The sequence below is a fragment of the Penicillium hispanicum genome, assembly GCF_028827665.1.
Source record: "Penicillium hispanicum strain IBT 35686 chromosome Unknown utg000001l_segment0_segment0, whole genome shotgun sequence".
NCBI lineage: Eukaryota > Fungi > Ascomycota > Eurotiomycetes > Eurotiales > Aspergillaceae > Penicillium > Penicillium hispanicum.
Window position 1 is genome coordinate 1798067 of NW_026623193.1, and position 17458 is coordinate 1815524.

Consider the following 17458-nt stretch of genomic DNA (forward strand, 5'->3'; position numbering starts at 1 on the left):
GGTATCCAGCGCGGCCACCAGGCTTAAACATGATAGAATTTCAGAAGGGGATTAAAGGGCAAAGCGACCCTGACTGCTCATCCCATAGATGGATCGGCAAGGAATGACCAAGCAGCAGTCACTAGCTAGAGCGGCGTCCAACAAAACGAGAGGACACAAGAATGAAATAGGCGAAGAGTGAGCGAGATTTACTGGTCACGATGAAAGCTAGCCCAAACAAGGCTGTCTAGTGCAAGTGGCAGAGGGGCGAATCAGTTGCTAGAGACTCGTTAGTGACTATGTTCGACGCCCGAGACCAATTTAACCGAAACTTACTAAATTTCCAACGGGGAGATCTGATCCAAAGCGTAAAGCCAGTTTCCACCTTGTTCCTCTTTCTCAAGCCTGTAGACAGACCAGTCAATATGTCCATCGGTCAATCAAGCAGGACACGAAGACTTACCAGTCATAAGGCCAAAGAATGAGATGGCCCTGGACTTTATTCAAAAGATCTTCTGCACGCTGCGTGTCCATTACTTCATCCGTGGCGTGAAACTCCCGCCTGGAGCCGATTGTAGTCGCTCTTCTTCTGCGTCTCCGAGACTGGGACGTCGAATTCATGTTAACTGCCTCGGAATAGTCGACATAAGCTGGATTCGAGCGAGGCTTTTCGGCAACATCTCCGCCAGCCCCATTCTCATCAATGTTTCCTTTCTGCACGCTACTCAAGAGATTTGGATCTGATGCCATCCTGAGCGCAGCCTTCTCGTCAATCGACGACAGGGTTTCTTGTTGTGCGAGCTCAGACTGCGGCCGATCAGTATCGTTTCGCGGTGCGTTAGAGGTCCCAAGTTCAGCCTTTTCATCAACCGTCTCAGGGGTCTTGGACTCGGCCATCGGGCCTTCAGCCTTCAAGTTGATACCAGGTGCTGGCGAAGTGAGAGAATTGACAACAGAAGAACCGGCGCCAGGAGGGCCAGTCTGTCTCTGCTGAGGCGAGCTGGGAGACTTGCTGCTTTGCTGGCTCTGCATTTCTGCGAAGCGTTCGCCATATGCCGCATACTCCTTGTACTCTTTCCAATTCTTAACCTCGCTGTCGGGCATGCACCGGAAGACAGACCGGAATATCTTCGTGTTCTTCTCGGCGACAGCCTGCCAGGTGTCCAGGTAGAAGGCATCGTTGACTGGGTCTCTCATACAGTCCTTGTCAATGAAGATTCGCTTCAGTTCCGGGACCAACGGCTGTCCATATCTGGAGGTATCGTGGTTCTCTTTCGATACCATTAGACCGACACTGCCAGCCTCTGAGTCACGGCTCGATGAGCCGGACACGCCATGACCTTGTGAAGGAGTCTCTGAGTTGGTATTGGCCTCCGACTCTCCAAGGCCATCAGAAGAAGATACATGGTTTACTTCCCTGCGAGAGGACTTTTCTCGAGCCGACCTCTGTGGCAAAGACTGCCTCGGTTGCTCGATAGTACCTTTACCCTCAGAAAATATAGGTGAAACAAGAGCTTCTCTGCCACCCTGCGTCATCTGCGAGTCACGACCAACTCCCAAGCCGGCTTGTTCGGCCGCCTTTAGCTTGTCAAGCCCATCACCGTCGACGTCCTTTTTATGATCCGAGTTATCGGTAACCCGTGGGTCCGCAGTCAGCCTACGGTTGCTTCTGAGATTAGGATTGTTGCTTTGTTCCCAGTCAACATCATGGTTGAAACTGTGCATGCCCTCCGAGCGAGACAGGAACTCGTCCTGAATGCGGTGCCGACGTTCAATCATTTCCCGCTCGTCTTGCCGCTCTATTATGGAAGATTCTGAGCCACGTCGCGCTCGCTCACCGCTTGGTCGGTTTCCTTCCTCTGCAACTTGGATCTTGCGTAACTCTTCTTCAGTAGCAAAGTCATGCTCTAGAAGCTCATCGACGTCGATTCCAAGATGTTCCCGCATCAGGCGCATGCGCAAAGTATGAGGGAATCTTCCCACCAGGAAGGGCTTGCCATTCATGGTGGATGCGATCATGTCTGTATCTCGTACAACGGCCGCAACCTCTGAATCGCGGGATCCTAGCATAGACCGTTCATTGATGTTTGCGGACCCAATAATAGCAGCACGGTCATCCACGACCATACATTTGGCATGGATATACAGTTGTTCTGTGACCAGCTGTTTCTGGGGCCCGATTTTACCCCAGGCACGTAAGCTGAAGAACTGAATATAGTCTTCTGGTTCGATGCCTAGAGAACGGAGACGGCCAAAGATAGATGTCTCGCCCCGGCAAATACTGCGGTACTGACACTGCATGATGAGGCGCACGCTTGTTCCACCCTCACTATCCACGGTGTTCTGGAAGCCCGGCATCAATGGGATGAGAATGACAGCGCGCCATGCCTCTTCATTCTTCGCCGCTCGGACGATGCGCTCCACCAAGGCATCTCCAATCAAGTTCTCAATCTTCCTGCCTTCAATTTCGCAGGTACTGATGAAAAACTGGTTTTCGATATAGACAAAATGCTCCGATTCTTCAATCAACTTCACGTAGGCATTCATGATGCTGTGCTCGGTGACGTCAGGTGTACCTGTTGACCACATGCTGCTGGAGCGAAGAATCTGCACTTCACATGTTCCATCCAGACCAAGAGCTTCAAGATCGGCTGGGTTGAAATCTGGAGGGGGCAATAGGAATGGAGTTGGCCGGGTTGGCTTCCGCTGGCGAAGGATGTAGTTCCAACGTTGAACGAAATGGCGAGTAAGATCCCGAGCAGGTTGACCCACTACATGCATCGAAATGTCGTGCCAGGGCATTCGTGGTACGACATTGCGATCGTACATCTCCTCATATGGTTTATCCAGATCATAGAAATCCTGAATGCGTGGGTTTGAGTAGTCCTTGCCAGGCCAAAGCTGACAATGATCTGCGTCTTTGGGCATGTCGGTCATTTCAAAGCCGGTAGGCTTATCGTCGGTCAGTTGATGCTGAGGCGTATCCCAACGCCCAAAGCATAGATCGATGCCTCCAACGAATGCCACAGTGTGATCGATAAGACACAGTTTCTCGTGGTGGGCCCAGAAAAAAGTATTCTGCCGGAACTGGTTAGGGGATCGTTGAACAAAGATGTTCGGATGGAGCTCAAGAAGAGAAAACTTGGAGTACTCCGAGTCAATTGGGATGGCGGAGTTGATGTTCCGGTACATAATGACAAAAACCTTCACACCCTCACGGGCCTTTTGTTGTAAGAGACGGTCTAGTCTCCACTTCTGACTGATTGCAGCCGGCCGCCGCATGTAAAGTTCCGGACTCAACCACCAGTCATGAATGTAGATAACATCCTTTGCTTGGTTGATTGCTCGCGAGACAACCCACATGTGATCTCGAGCATCAACTAGCCACTGAGCAAAACACTTCTGTCGTACCGGAGCAAAGCTATCAAACCGATTCGGCCGCATCCATGGGGTGTTTGCAGCCATAAATCGAATTGAATCTTCAAATTGCTGGAGTTGCCGTTCATTGCGGGCTAGTAATTTCAGCTTGCGCTCGGAGTTCTCAAGCCGCAGGGTATGATGCTGAGGGTGTCTGGCAGACTCCTTCGCAGATTTGGCCAAGTCCTTCGCCTTTTGATTGCGTAGGCTCATCCTTTGGGTTTGAATCTTGAAATGAGCATCGACAAGAAAGACATCGTAGATATTCATTTCCTCGGGGGAATCCACGCAGACCACATAGCTGTGCCGGACAAGGAACCACTTGGGCCAATGTCGCTTCTTGACCAAAGACGGGGTCAGAGCACGTCGGAAGTCCAGACCTTTAGACGACTGAATGATCAGAAAGCCCTCCTTGCCATGATAACTCCCTTCCGCAGCCAGGCGCACTCCAAGAGCGGACAATTCAAGAAATTTGCATAAGCGATTGCTATCAGCTCGGAAAATCAAGAAACGTATCATCTTTTGCAGATACATCTCGAGCTTTTTCCGCTGTCTTTCGGGATAGGTCTCTCTTTTGCCACTCGGGGCGCCTTCATGTGTGGACGATGGGCCCGCGGCGGACTCCCCTTCTTGAGCATTTGTGATGCTGGATTTTCTGCGGGTGAGAGCACCAGAAGGCCGACGTTGCGGTTGCGGTTGCTGGGTTTGTTTTTTCTTCTTTGATGATCTTTCGGTGCCACTCACTGCTTCTGGGCCCGTCTCATATCCTCCGTCGTCATCCTCATCCTCAAATTCGCTTTCCAGTCCTCGGACACCACGCAGATATGGAAAAGCACTTCTGGGAAAACGTGGAAGGCTGGGACTGTTTTCACTCGTTCGCAACTGAATGTACTTCTGAGTTCCAAGATGAAGCTTGTACTTGAGATGCAAATTGGCAAAATCTCGCAACGTTCGGAAGATGATCCATTTCATCCGAGTCATGCCACTGCCATACTCTAGCTCAATGCGAAACACTAGATGACGATCACCTGAATGTGAGTCGATGCGACTATCTGTGACACGGACCTTCAATTGTTCCAAAAGGATCGGAATTCGTTTGCTGCCATGTTCATCTCGCTGGAAGAAACTAGCCAGAATGAGTGCAGCGGGTACAGCCGAGGCCAGTTCAGCAAGCAGCTCTGCCGACTTCTTATTGTCAATCGTAGTGTCGGCCTTGCGTCTTTGTCCGATCAATTTGAAACCGGCTTTGATTTGCCTCCACCGTTGAGCACTAGCACTAGTGCCCCGTTCATTTCGATGGCGTCTCCAAGTAGCCGCGAGGCTTTCAGTGTTTTCTGAAGGCCCAGCAAGACCGGTGAGTCTCCTCAGATGACTTGGTCGTTGCTCATCCTGGTTTGCGTCCTGTTGCCGTCCAATATATGAAAGACCGCGAGACCCAGCCCAAGCACTCCTTCGTCGGTTAAGCCTCTCACGGCCCTCATCCTCAGACACGCCCTCTCGGGGTTGAGGAGTGAAATCTGTCGCACTTGCTCGTCGCGGGGAAATATTCGTTCGATAATTCTCAAAGGGTGCAAATGAAGAAGAGAAATGAAAGGAAGGCCGGCGGTTGGTTTTCGGAGTTGTGGGAGCAGTGCGAGTCCCAGCGTCCTCCTCCTGCTGTTGTCGGCGTCGCAGCATTTTTTTCTTTTTGGGTTTCTCACGCTGTTCGCCGCCACTCTCCTCCGCATCGGCATCGATGTCACTCCCTTCTTCGACCAAGGGTTCTGGGAAGCGGAATTCACCCCGTTCGGAGCCTGGGGTCGCCATATCGTTCGGGGGTGGCCGAAAATCTGTAGCCGTAGCTCCACTAGCTGAACGAGAGTGGGATGCGAATGATGACTTCAGCTTGGTAATAAATGACTGCTTCCCTTTCAATCCTTGGTCGCCATCGTCGCCGTAAAGCGATGCGGGCCGGGATTGTGGCCGGGACTGAGGCAATTCGGGCGCTTCGGTATCAGTATCTCGAAATTGAACGCTGGGAGCTCGAGACGGGGGGGATAATCCGGGCATAGATGACTGGTGCATGTGTCGGCTCAGTGACGGCGATCGAGTGCTCAGGGATGGCCTCTCTTTCGGCGAGCCATGTGGAGTTGAAGACGAGTGTAGATTTTCTTTGCTCCCTTGAAACCCCTCTGCCTCTTGGGATAGCTGCGGACAAGTAGAGGTTTTGTTATCCGTGGTTTCTGTCAATTGGCCTTGCCTGGGCGAAGCGGGTCGTTTGGCTTCGGTAGGGGACGGAAATGGCGACGCCAGCTTCGATCCAGTCGAGACTGTGATGGGGTCGGGCTTCATCGATTTATTTTGTTCGGGGCCGCGGTCAGCTTCCTTTGGAGAGGAGAAGGCCAACGTAGTGTCGGTCATACTGCCAATGCAAGGTAGTCGTCAGTTGCAATTCATTGGAGGGGATTGCCATCAGGAAGCAATTTGCGTACGTGCAGGATCGATGGAGATCCGGTCATATGTGATCCGATACTGTCGCTGTCATCCTACGATTTCGCACACGAATACAGCAGAATCAATTGCAAGACGGTAGCCACGAGACTGTTGACGGTAAAGGAGTCTAACTAGGCTGGTGGAGTTCCTCCGCCCCATCAGAATAACAATAATCGCTCGGACTGGAGAAGGCCAAGCTAGCCAAGCAGCGGGCGGTCAGCTCACCGGAGAAAAAGGGGACAGGGGACACCGATCAGATCGACGGGTTGCACCTACCCAGATATACCACTCGAGGAATTAAGGGAGACAGCTCAGGGTTTAGCTTTTTCCCTTTGTAGTCATGAGGAAGCCTGTTGTGCCCGCCTCAGGCATTCCAAAAAAGAGGACGCAGTCATGTGACTGTCTTCCAAGATCGATACCGTACTTGTAGCAATTATTGTCCGTGAATTCTGATCCAGAGGAATGGTCGATTTGATCACACTGGAAATCTAAATCAATGATAGCATACACGTGGGGGAAAAAAATAATTAGAGTCCGAGATATCATGCTTGCCAACCGGTAGGCGCTCCGCAATAAGTACTATGTACTAGAGTTGCCTTTTTTGGTTCTCGGCTCCGTCGCTATATATCCGAGGCACTGTTGAGAAAGAACCCCAAGATTCCCCGCCATGGTCACTTATTCTACAGAACATAACCACCGTCACTTCCCACCATTCGAGAATAACCGGTGCCCACCCACATTCGAATCTACCCATAGTCTTACATCATGGCAGATCCATTGAAGACTCTTGATTCGGGCCGACCCAGGCCGGTCGCGGTGTCGCAGAAGGTCTATGCAATTGCCGGAATTTCTGTGACAGTGTTCGGCCTGGAGGAACTTCGGTCGCAGGAGGAGGTCGCTTGTCTCTGGCTTCTTCATCCCCGACTGGCAACACAGGAACGCATGACTGATATCGCCGCCTCCAGCATCACGGACTGGAGTACTAGGAATAAAGACACCCCTTCCGCCAAAGGCTTGATTGCGGTGTCATTTGACCAGCGGAATCATGGCGCCAGAATGGTCGATCCGCTTGCCAACGAGTCCTGGAAAGAGGGGAATCCTCGGCATGCGCAAGACATGTTCTCTATCTTCCGTGAGTTAATGCCTATGCACAGTCCTTATCAACGCGAGATATCTAATGCCGACCACGTTCAAGAGGGCACCGCACGGGATACTTCTCTCCTGATGGACTATCTTGCGTGTTTTATCTTTCCCAATGGGGAGTACAACATTTCGGAGAACCTCGTGCTAGGCGTTTCCCTCGGTGGACATGCTGCTTGGAGTTGTCTGCTACACGAGCCCCGCGTCACTGCTGGTGTTGTCATCATTGGTTGCCCGGACTATCTCAATCTTATGGTTGACCGCGCGCGACTGTCGAAACTGCCATCATGGACAAAGAGCAACCCACCTGGATCGGAAATCCTCGGCTCCGAAGCGTTCCCGGCTTCGTTCGTGGACGTAGTCAAGCAATACGACCCGGCTGGTCTGATGCTTAGCCATGTAAAGGGTGCGCCTGGCCTAGCGCGAGACGGCCCGCTGCCTGATCCCACGGACAAAGAGCAGCAGGAACTTCGACCGCTTCTAGAGCGGTGCCTAGCGGGGAAGCGGATCCTGAACCTATCTGGGGGCATGGATAAACTTGTGCCATATCATCGCGGAGAGATTTTCCTGGCATGGTTCAAGAAGGCCATCTCATCAGATGGTTGGTTCGGCGATGGCGCGGTATCATTCGAGGATATCATTGACCAAACAGCGGGCCACGAGGTCACGCCCAAGATGGTTGACGAAGCTGTTCGGTTCATCAGCGAGACGCTCGCCATAAGTGCGGACACCGTCGGCCACAGAGGTTCTGTGCGGGAGTCAAAGATCTAAAAGCATGACATACACTTTGAATTTTTGAGGTCGTTAGTAAATGATGCCACATGAAACGCAAGCCGGGTAAAATGTTCCTACGCCTGTAACACTACGGAGCTGGAAATTGACTAGTGGAGTCGACAGGGGTAGCTATATAGCCAGTGTTTGCGAAATGATCCAGAAATACTCGACCACAGTTGTGCAGCTGGCGACGACCAAGTAACCCCCGTTGAGACCGTCCCGCAGCATCTAGCATGCGAAAGCACATGCATTCGCACAGTTCTGGGTCCCGAGGACAGTAAAACGGGTACAAAGGAATTGAAAAAATCCTCCTTGTGGTATTTGTTTAACACAATGTGAAATCGTAAGGGCATTCGGAGGCTATGCAATGCAATTTGCATACACAAAAACCCTTTTTCTTTTGGAACGCCAGAATCAACCATTTCGGCTCCTGGCGGTCTTTTTTCGAGTCCCGATCGCCCTCATAACTGGCAGGAAGAACCTTGATCCTCCACAAGACCGAATGCAGCCCTAGTGCAATTGCCCCGATTCACCCGCCTTCTCCGAATAACACCAAATCAACGCTTATGCGACCAGCTCAACAACACCGCCAGCTTCCTTGATCTTCTGCTCAGCATCACGGCTGAAGTAACGGGCACGAACGACGACGGGAATCTGGGGGAGACGGCCCTTGCCGAGGACCTTGGAGTAGCCGAGGGGCAAGAGATCGATGACAGGGGCGGTGTCGGTCTTTGAGCCGCTCAGATAGGCGTCACGCTTCTCGGCAGGGACAAGGGACCACAGCTAGATCGGGAAAATTTCAATCAGCAACACCATTCTCTCAACAGAACGCGATCCGATGCTCCTGTCAATGTAACAACAATTTGCAGGCCCTATGCTGTCCGACTCTTGGCACACATAAGGCCAGCTTCCATTTGTCGCCGTATTCCCAATGATCCAGTTTGACTGCTGAAACGTACCTTGTCGAGGTTGATAGTGGGCTTCCAGAACTGCTGCTTGGTCTTGTGGAAGTACCGCATACCGACCTTACCGAAGTAACCGGGGTGGTACTTGTCGATGTTGGTGCGGTGGTGGTGTTGACCACCGGCCATACCACGACCACCGGGGCTCTTGCGGTGCTTGCCGATACGACCGTAACCGGCGGACACATGGCCGCGGCTGTGGGATATCAATGTTAGCGATATGGACCGGCAGATGCGTAGCGATCTCGAATTTGTGTCTATTGCGATAAAAGGGTGCACGATGGGACAGGAGAGGGCGACTCACTGCTTTCGGGTCTGGGAGAAACGGGTAGGCATCTTGTCGTCGGTGGTGTGCTCGACAAGACCAGTTGAGTGTTGGGCGTTGAAGGGGGGAGGTCGTGGATACTTCCGGCTCAGATGTTGAAACCCACGCTCGCGCCGGCTAGAGTGTGCGCTAATTCGCTTGTCCCGTGATAGGGCCAAACCCTGCTCTGGGTCTGAGTGAGATCACGTGTTACTTACTGACCGCCCTCCGTATCCGGCGTCATTCTGCCAGCGACTAGTACGTACAGTACATACATACACATCCATCCATGAACGGATTGTGATGATGATGATAATAATTATTTCTAATTGATATTCCGTAGATGTTGGATAACCATATATGACTATTAGTAAACTGTTTTGAACGAAGCTTTGCTACCTAGCTCTTAAGCTTTTTCTTCAAAAAACTTTGACAGCCGCTGTACTGCCATCTGGGCTGGGCGTGAGGCCTTGGTCGATACCAGGCTCTCCCGGATCCAGCAAGGCAATTTCCCCTGGATTCGTGGCATGTCGTACCGTCGGTCGATCATGACAATAGCCGCATAGTCGCCTATATGGCGAATCGCTCGCCCAATACATTGGTTCACGGCACGCATGCATGAGTTCTCATAGAAATCCCTGCCTGCTGCCGAGGCGCTGCTTTTCTTCTCCGACTCAGTTCCGAGGCTTTGCTTGTAGGTCTTCTCCTCAATATACTTGATCTTGGCTCGCCAAATAGCACTGCGAATGTTGGGGAAGGGCAGGCCAATGATCAGAACACCCCGTCCAAGCCGGTCAGAGAAATTAATACCCTCCGACAATTTCCCACCAACAACAGACAAAAGCAAAGCCCCCGTCCCGGCATCAACAGCCTCGGTGTATTCTTGGAGCAAAGCTTCGGTCGTCGTCACTGCTTCCCGGGATTCGCAAATAATCTTTTTCTTCCTTTCAATCAGACTCAGGGTGGTTTGGCCATTACCATTCTCAATCGGCTTTTTCCAGACGCTCACCACCTGGCTCAGGTAATCATAACTTGGAAAAAATGCAATAACGCCGTCGGGGATGACTTGACACAGTGTTGCAATGGTCCGTCCGAGATCGGTTATCTACATTTCCTGAGTCAGAGGACACCTTGATGCAATGGAAACCAAAAAGAAAGAAAGAAAGAAAGAAAGAAAAATCAATAGCACACTCACCATCCTCTCAGATCCGCGAGCCTCGTATGTAAAATCAAAGTCTGAGCCCAGAAGCCCTCTAGCAAGGGACTGTGCAACTAGGTTTGTATGTGGAATGACATGGCCATAGCTAAACGTTCCAAGCCTCTCAGGCGGCACGTAGGAAAACAAGTGGCTCACGTAGTCCGACATCTATAAGATAAGTCAGCGGATATAGTAGGAATTAGACCTAGTCATGGAAACATACAGGAGACATCGTACCCCCAGCCAGTATCACCGCTCGGGCATCTTCCACAATTTCCCGGAAATGATTTGTCGGATCAAGAAGCATGTATTTCAATAGTACCTCATCCTGTGTTTTCTGATAGAAGAGCCTGCCTTCTTCTGATGGGTTCATCAAAGGAAGGAGAAAACTTTGAATATGGAAAAGAACAGGCATTGTTGCCCTATCTCTGAATCGACCCTGCTGAGGCTGTTCTGATGACTCGACGTACCCATCCACCTTTCGAGCAAGCTTGCTCTCTTGTAAATAGCGAGATAGCTTGTAGGGGTTGATTTGGTCAACACCCTTGCCAGCCATCAGGTCTGAAGATTGGACAGGGCCTTCTTGGGGTCCTTTGGACCGGGAGATATCCCGAAGATGTTCGGCAATAGAGCTCACCAGCCTAATGACCTGAGCAACATAACTTCGATTCTTCCCTTTTAGTCGATTCTTGAACTTGCGAGCATATGTCGTCAACTGTGAGATAGAAGTTTGTAATTGACCAAGTGACACGGTTACTGAATGAATACCGGAGATAGCATCCATTAGGTTGTGAGCCTCATCAATTATGACCACATGGTCCTTGACAGACAAGCCTAGTGCTGTGCGAGCAGATCTCTGCAGGAGCAGCGGATACGGAAGAGTCACAATCTATGACAAAGTGTGTCAGCTGTGCGTGTTTCGTCGAACCTTACCGGAACTGACCTCGCTATGCTGGATTACCGAGCGGGATGCATAGTAGGGACATATTCCAACCTGCTTTCCAATTTTGGCGATGTCTTCTATGTCTTTGACCGTCGCCAGAGCATGATCCCGAAATTGAAGAACTCGGGCCTCGTCGTCCTTGGAAGGTAGGTACGAACACTTCTTGTCGGCAGCCACACCAGGTTGCTGCAGATCCAGACAACGCTCATTGATGGCAATGGTATTCTCCAGCGCTCTAACCTTTAGATTGATGCATAGATTCTTTCGTGAGCCAAGGGAAAGGTGTTTGATGCCCTCTTCCAGCATTTGAAGATCGTCTTGGCCCTCCTTGTCAGGATCCGTAGGGATGCTTGATGGGAATGCCACCCGCCGAAGTTCACCCGCGAACTGACTCAATTGGGAATGGGTTCGTGAGCAATAGAAGATTTTGACGACATCCTCTGTCTCGTCGACACACTCCTGTGGCGTCGAAAGTTGGCCCTTGAATTGCTCCAGCAAGGCCATGGTGCTGGCAGAAAGGCCATCGACTCCATCCGACCCCGTCGGTTTCTTTTGCTCGTTTGAATCGCTGTCATAATCATCAAGGACAAATTGGCTATCATCGTGGTGATCAGGCTGTGATTCTGGCTTGTCTACCCGCTAGAGAAGGGTTGTCGGTGAGACGATCAATTGTCTTGGTCAGAGAGAATGCATACTTGTTTTTTCCGAGCCCGTGTCTGGCTGTCTTGAGCCTGCTTGAGACGTTCTTCTTCCTGTTTGATTGTGGCCAGTCGGGCTTCAAATTTCTGCCTCTTTTCGGCGATGGTGCGGCGTGAACTCTGTTTGGCAAATTCAACCATCCACGCTGGCTCGTCGTCGTCATTACCTGACCGAGATGAGAATGAGAATTGACGAATGCTCACTCCTACTAACGCAACTTACATGCTACCCGTTCTAAGGTTTCTTGGAAGGCCTTGCGCTTGTGATCCCGAAGCCAGGTCAACGAGCCACAAATCAAGCTAAGTGATTTCCCCTGGAGATGGGCAGGTTAGTACATGGAGAGTGCCGAATGACGCAACGTAGTTGACTAGTTATAACCCGATTCACTAGTAGGGTCATCGTTCGCCCTGTGGAGACGCGGGAACGACTCACTGTGCCTGTGCCACTGTCAGATCAGAGCACATATGAAAGGGAGAGCGTAAGAAAAGGGAAAGGGCTCCCGGAGAAAGGGGGGACTCGGGCTTACCAGTGGGCGACTCGAATACAGCGACTTTCCCATTTTCGAGACAGTCGTAAAGAGCCCGCATGAACTGGAGTTGAATCTCGTAAGGCGTGAACGGATGGTGGAAATCCTGCAGCTCCATGACGATCCGATGGTTTCTGGAAGAAGATAAAAATAAACCAAATCAAGCCGAGAGGGCCGTCGAGTGGAGCCGGTAAGGCTTCCCAGGAGAGACAAATTTTAAACCCTCAGGGGGAGATGATTTGCGGGTCTCACGCAGCAGCAAAGAGGCCCTGGAAAGACAGGGCGATTTAGAAGATGGAATAGAATTTTCCTCCTATAGCACCCATCTGCCATTCATGATTCCAGACACTCCCAGGCGAAAAGGACCACGGACCTTGCGGTGTGGTTCATCTGGTTTGACCCTGGCACCGGAGGATATCTGGAGTAGTTATCTTGTACAGTATGTCGTCGGATATGCGTCAAGCAGTACATATAGAGGAAAATCCCTTCATATCGTAGGATGCGTGTAGAATCGAGCAATCTCCCATCCAAAATAGCAACCGCACCGGGCACTGCCTTGCCCTGACCGCAGCCCACTCAACACTGTGGGCGCGACTGGGGGCGGGGTGGTTCATCTACGCAAAGTGGGCTGTGGTTCACTGCCTCTTGGCGGTTGACTGGTGTTTTTATTTTTCTTATTTCTCTCACTTTCCCACTGCACTCCCTTCCCTTTCCCCCACCAAATGTTGATGCTGTCGCCGAGCGCCTCCGAGGCTCCCGGTGCTTTACCAGCGATCTAATTTACCACCTTACGCGGGATGAACAGACCATCGCAGGGCCGTGGTCAGCCACGGGTGGGTGCGACATGGTATCCAGGGGGGCAGGATGACTTCTACATGCCAGAGGTCATCTCCCCCTCCCCCCAAAGGTGCGGTTCCCTTCTCCACGCTCCAGCAGTGATGCTCCAGAGGACGTTTCAAAGATGCCTCGGGTTCGAGTACTGATTCGCCCCGGCAGAGTCATGCCCGAAGTGCCCGAGAATATGCAGGACAACATCGCGCAGATGGAGCACCATGCTCGCGACCCCCGCCGCGCTCAACAGCCACAGCCCCCCGCCCAATACCGCTCGCAATTCTCGGATCGCACATTTTCGGCCGTTCAAGGCCAGCCCCAACACGCCCAGGCCCACGATCACGGTGCCTACGCGCAATCCGCGACCTACGACAGCATGGATCACCCCAACTTCTCTCCGTTCCCCGTCTTGCGCAATCCGCCACCAAACGTTCCTCCCACTGACGAGCAGCGAGAAGCTAGTCTGGAGCGCGCCCGAATGGCAGTTCTGTCAACCACCGATCCGGAGATGCAACTAGCGTGGGCCCAGGATGCCCTTGCCTACGTGGAGGTGGCTGCGCAGAATGAGGCCCGCCTATCGTTGACACAGCCTCCGCGTCCACATACGCCACAGGTAGAGCGCCAATTGAAAACCGACTCCATGAACATCGTGAGCTTCTTGGCCGAGCAGCACCACCCAAGAGCCGAGTTCATCAAGGGCATGTGGCTGGAGTTCGGCAAATTTGGCTACCGAATTGATCGGAAGGAGGCGTTCCGATGCTATTCGAGAGCTGCAGAGAAAGGATACGCTCGTGCTGAGTACCGCATCGGCATGCAGTTCGAAAGCTCGGGTGAACCAGAGAAGGCGATCAAGCACTATGAGCGGGGTGTATCGAGAGCAGATTCTGCCTCGTACTACGTGTGTTTCCAAAGAACCCTGGTTGCGTCTGATCTGATATCCTAACTGTATCTCAGCGTTTGGGAATGATGATTCTCCTCGGCCAACATGGTCAACGTCAAGATTATCACACCGGTCTGGATTACATCCGCCTGGCTGCTCAGTCATGCGACCAGAACGCACCCCAAGGTGCCTATGTGAGTCTGCCTGTATCCTCAGAAGGTGTATGGTTCGATGGTGTTTAACATACGTCTCAGGTATATGGTATGCTTTTAGCCAGAGAGCTTCCTCAAGTTAGCGTTCCCGAAACCTATCTGCCTCTTGATCTCAACGTATCTCGTGTCAATATTGAGAAGGCTGCCTATCATGGATTCGCCAAGGCCCAGGTGAAAATGGGTGCAGCATATGAACTCTGCCAGCTTGGCTGTGATTTCAATCCTGCGCTTTCTTTGCATTACAATGCTTTGGCTGCACGGCAGGGAGAGCCCGAGGCCGAAATGGCCATCAGTAAATGGTTCCTTTGTGGACACGAGGGTGTTTTTGAGAAGAATGACGAATTAGCATTCACCTATGCTCAGCGTGCAGCCCAAAGCGGCCTCCCCACGGCCGAATTCGCCCTGGGGTACTTCTATGAAGTTGGTATCTTCGTTCCCGTGGATATCAAAGAAGCCCGAAGCTGGTATGCGAAAGCAGCTGCCAGTGGGAATAAGGACGCGACTGGTCGGATCGATAGTATCTCGCGGTCCAAGACTTTATCTAGGAAGGATCATGAGAAGGTTGCAATCTCCCGTATCAAATCGACAAGATATGTCGCTCATCAACGAGGCGGATCTTTGGAAGCAACCCCGGAGAACATCGAGATGCCTGATCCTTCGCGGATGACACTCTCGGACCGTCCTCCGTCTGCTGCTCCCTACCCCGATCGCCCCGTTTCCCGTCCTCGCCCTCCGGGCCAGCCAAGCTACCAAATGCCGGATCCTCGACCCAGCTCCGCGTTTGGTGTCAATCCGAATCTCCGCGCGAACGGCCCTCCAGGATACGGTGGACATCCGGGGGCTCCCGGGCCTCGGAATGCTTCTTACGGCCCGATGACCTCTCGTCAACCTGGTCCCGGTACACCGGCCAGCGCCCCAGGAGGGCCAATCAGTCCTCAGGCTGCAAACATGATCAGTCCCAGTGGCACACCTCGACTGGACATTGGCTACTCTGCGCCAGTTCCACCCCCGGGGAGTGAGCGACGACGTCCTGCCCGCCTCGACGCGATGCCTCCAGATAGGAGACCAGTGCGAACTCCTGTCTCTGGCCATGGCGGACCTTTACCGTCCCCTCGTCCTTCCGGATCCCCCTCCTCCGCAACGTTCCCTCCGCGAATGGAATCCCGACAGCCATCCCGCGGGTCAGCATCCTCCACACCCCAGCCATCAATTGTTCCGTCAGCTTCTTCAGTTCAGAAACCCGCCGCTCAGCCATCCAAACCTAGTGGTCAGGGGTTACCGGGTAAAGGCCCCAAGACCTTTGAAGAGATGGGGGTCCCTAGTGCCAAGAACGACAACGATTGCGTAAGTAACCTAGAGTCTTTTCCTTCGGACAATGGTCCCCGAGCTAACTGAATTTGCAGCTGGTGATGTGATACCCTAGATGCTTCTTGGCCCTCCTTCATGGACTTGTAGGCGCTTTTCTCTTTTTCATCTCTCTTGGTTGCTGCATTTTCTTACGCTCTTTAATCCCGGGTTCTAAAAACCTCCATTTTCGCCGTCCGGGAGGCGAAACCGTTGACGTTGCCTCCGCCTCCATTTCCATATGCTTGCATTTACGCTCAGAATATCATGGCTACTTGGGGCTTTTTGGACATATGCTCTGCTGTTTGGATCTTTCTAGATATTAAGCGTAATCTTGATGGACCACATTTGGTTGTATCTTTGTTGTTGCTATGTTCGGAGGCTCGTACCTCCAAGTAGCCGAGATCTTTCGTTTCATCCGGCAACTCCCTCCCCCTCCCCCTCCCCATCCACCCTGGGGCATCTACGTGCTCCCATTCCATGCGGTATCCAATTATAACTCCAACAGCGAATATCAGCATGGCATCTTCTAAAATTAGAGGTAATGGGCCCTCGGGCGCTGACGGTAGGTGTCTGCAATGCCAGCTGCTGCTAGAGTGAAAGGGAGGCTAACGATGACAAGATGCTACCGTGATCCGAAACTACCTACGTGAGCACACTTACATTACCTCAAGTTCAATTGTTGGGAGCTCAAGTGGTCGTTGTATCACCAGGTGAACAAAAGTAAAGGCCCTTGGTCGTCTGGGGAGCAAAATTGACAATGCTGATGCCGTTGTCAAACCAGCCGCCCTTATTCAGTATGCCCACCTTCGCTGCCCCGTCAGAATCTCGCTGATTAGTACTCGACAAAGGCGACTGAGGTCGCTGCAAATCTACACAACAGAGTTTCTAAAGGTGCTTGACTTCAGAGTGGTCCTTGCAAGTGATATACTGATCGAATCCGTCAAACCAAAGGACAAGCAGTCAAGGTCCTACGAGTCTTGCATCAGCATGGTGAGATTAAAGAGCGAATTGCAGGTATGTCAGCCTAGAAATCGGGCTTTGCCTGTGTGCGTCTCTAGTCATCACTATCCATATTCTTTAGGAAAGCAAGTCGTCTACCACGCAATGCAAGATTCGTTGCGAAGTAACCCCCTTGAGATCACCGCTGCACTCGACAAGAGCATCAACAGTTTTCAAAACCAGCTCTCTTCCTTGAAATCGAACGAAAAAGTAGCCCTGGCTGCTCTGGCTGCCTTTGCGGCCAACCCTCGACTTTCCGACCTTCGACAGGACATCCAGCGGCTCGAGGAAGAACGAGACGCGATCCAAGCACACTTGGCAGAGCAGGACGGCGATACGGTCGATCTATCAGCAGAGGAGAGATTAAGGCTCGGGCACGAGTGGAAACAATGGCAACGACAAGCCACCGACCGTTCTCGTATTTGTCGCCAACTTTGGAGCAGATGCACCGAGATTTTACCCAACGACACAACTTCTCAAGAGCTCTGGGTGAGCTGCCCACCCAGGATCATCACCTCGCGCTTGCTGACAGGACTTCCAGGAGTCGCTAGGGCTTGAAGGGGAGCCCCATTAATGAGAGAGGGTCGGGTATTTTTGACGCTACCTTGGTGATCATCTTGCCCTCGCCAGTCACATCATTTAACAAGCGTGATTTGCGCTCGGCCTGAGCGAAGCTCAAAGCTCTTTGATATGATACCATCCATACGTTCCTTACACCGGTTAACTCGCGCAAGCATTTTTCTCAGATGAGCTCGGCATACTGGGGCCTCAAGTC

At 52.0% G+C, this 17458-nt stretch overlaps 5 protein-coding genes across 5 annotated transcripts; 3 read left to right on the top strand and 2 right to left on the bottom strand.

Moving 5' to 3' along the window:
* Positions 1-251: 251 nt before the first annotated feature.
* On the bottom strand, positions 252-5796 carry pld3 (phospholipase D; the record flags this gene model as incomplete). The annotated part of the gene is made up of 3 exons (XM_056939919.1): positions 252-258; positions 316-384; positions 443-5796. 3 exons carry the CDS (start codon positions 5794-5796, stop codon positions 252-254), a joined length of 5430 nt encoding a protein of 1809 aa, XP_056804199.1.
* Positions 5797-6633: 837 nt separating this feature from the next.
* Positions 6634-7779, top strand: N7459_000735 (uncharacterized protein; the record flags this gene model as incomplete). Its single annotated transcript, XM_056939920.1, has 1 exon — positions 6634-7779. One exon carries the CDS (start codon positions 6634-6636, stop codon positions 7777-7779), a length of 1146 nt encoding a protein of 381 aa, XP_056804200.1.
* Positions 7780-8346: 567 nt separating this feature from the next.
* On the bottom strand, positions 8347-12532 carry chl1 (DNA helicase; the record flags this gene model as incomplete). Its single annotated transcript, XM_056939921.1, has 12 exons — positions 8347-8565; positions 8742-8940; positions 9049-9198; positions 9267-9293; positions 9585-10153; positions 10244-10414; positions 10470-11135; positions 11190-11828; positions 11885-12054; positions 12111-12201; positions 12321-12325; positions 12415-12532. 12 exons carry the CDS (start codon positions 12530-12532, stop codon positions 8347-8349), a joined length of 3024 nt encoding a protein of 1007 aa, XP_056804201.1.
* Positions 12533-13211: 679 nt separating this feature from the next.
* Positions 13212-15752, top strand: N7459_000737 (uncharacterized protein; the record flags this gene model as incomplete). Its single annotated transcript, XM_056939922.1, has 5 exons — positions 13212-13326; positions 13362-14143; positions 14200-14319; positions 14380-15681; positions 15741-15752. The coding sequence occupies 5 exons, from the start codon at positions 13212-13214 to the stop codon at positions 15750-15752; spliced, it is 2331 nt and encodes a 776-aa protein (XP_056804202.1).
* A 1036-nt stretch (positions 15753-16788) lies between these two features.
* N7459_000738 (uncharacterized protein) lies at positions 16789-17257 on the top strand (the record flags this gene model as incomplete). The annotated part of the gene is made up of 2 exons (XM_056939923.1): positions 16789-17172; positions 17225-17257. The coding sequence occupies 2 exons, from the start codon at positions 16789-16791 to the stop codon at positions 17255-17257; spliced, it is 417 nt and encodes a 138-aa protein (XP_056804203.1).
* Between the last annotated feature and the right edge of the window lie 201 nt (positions 17258-17458).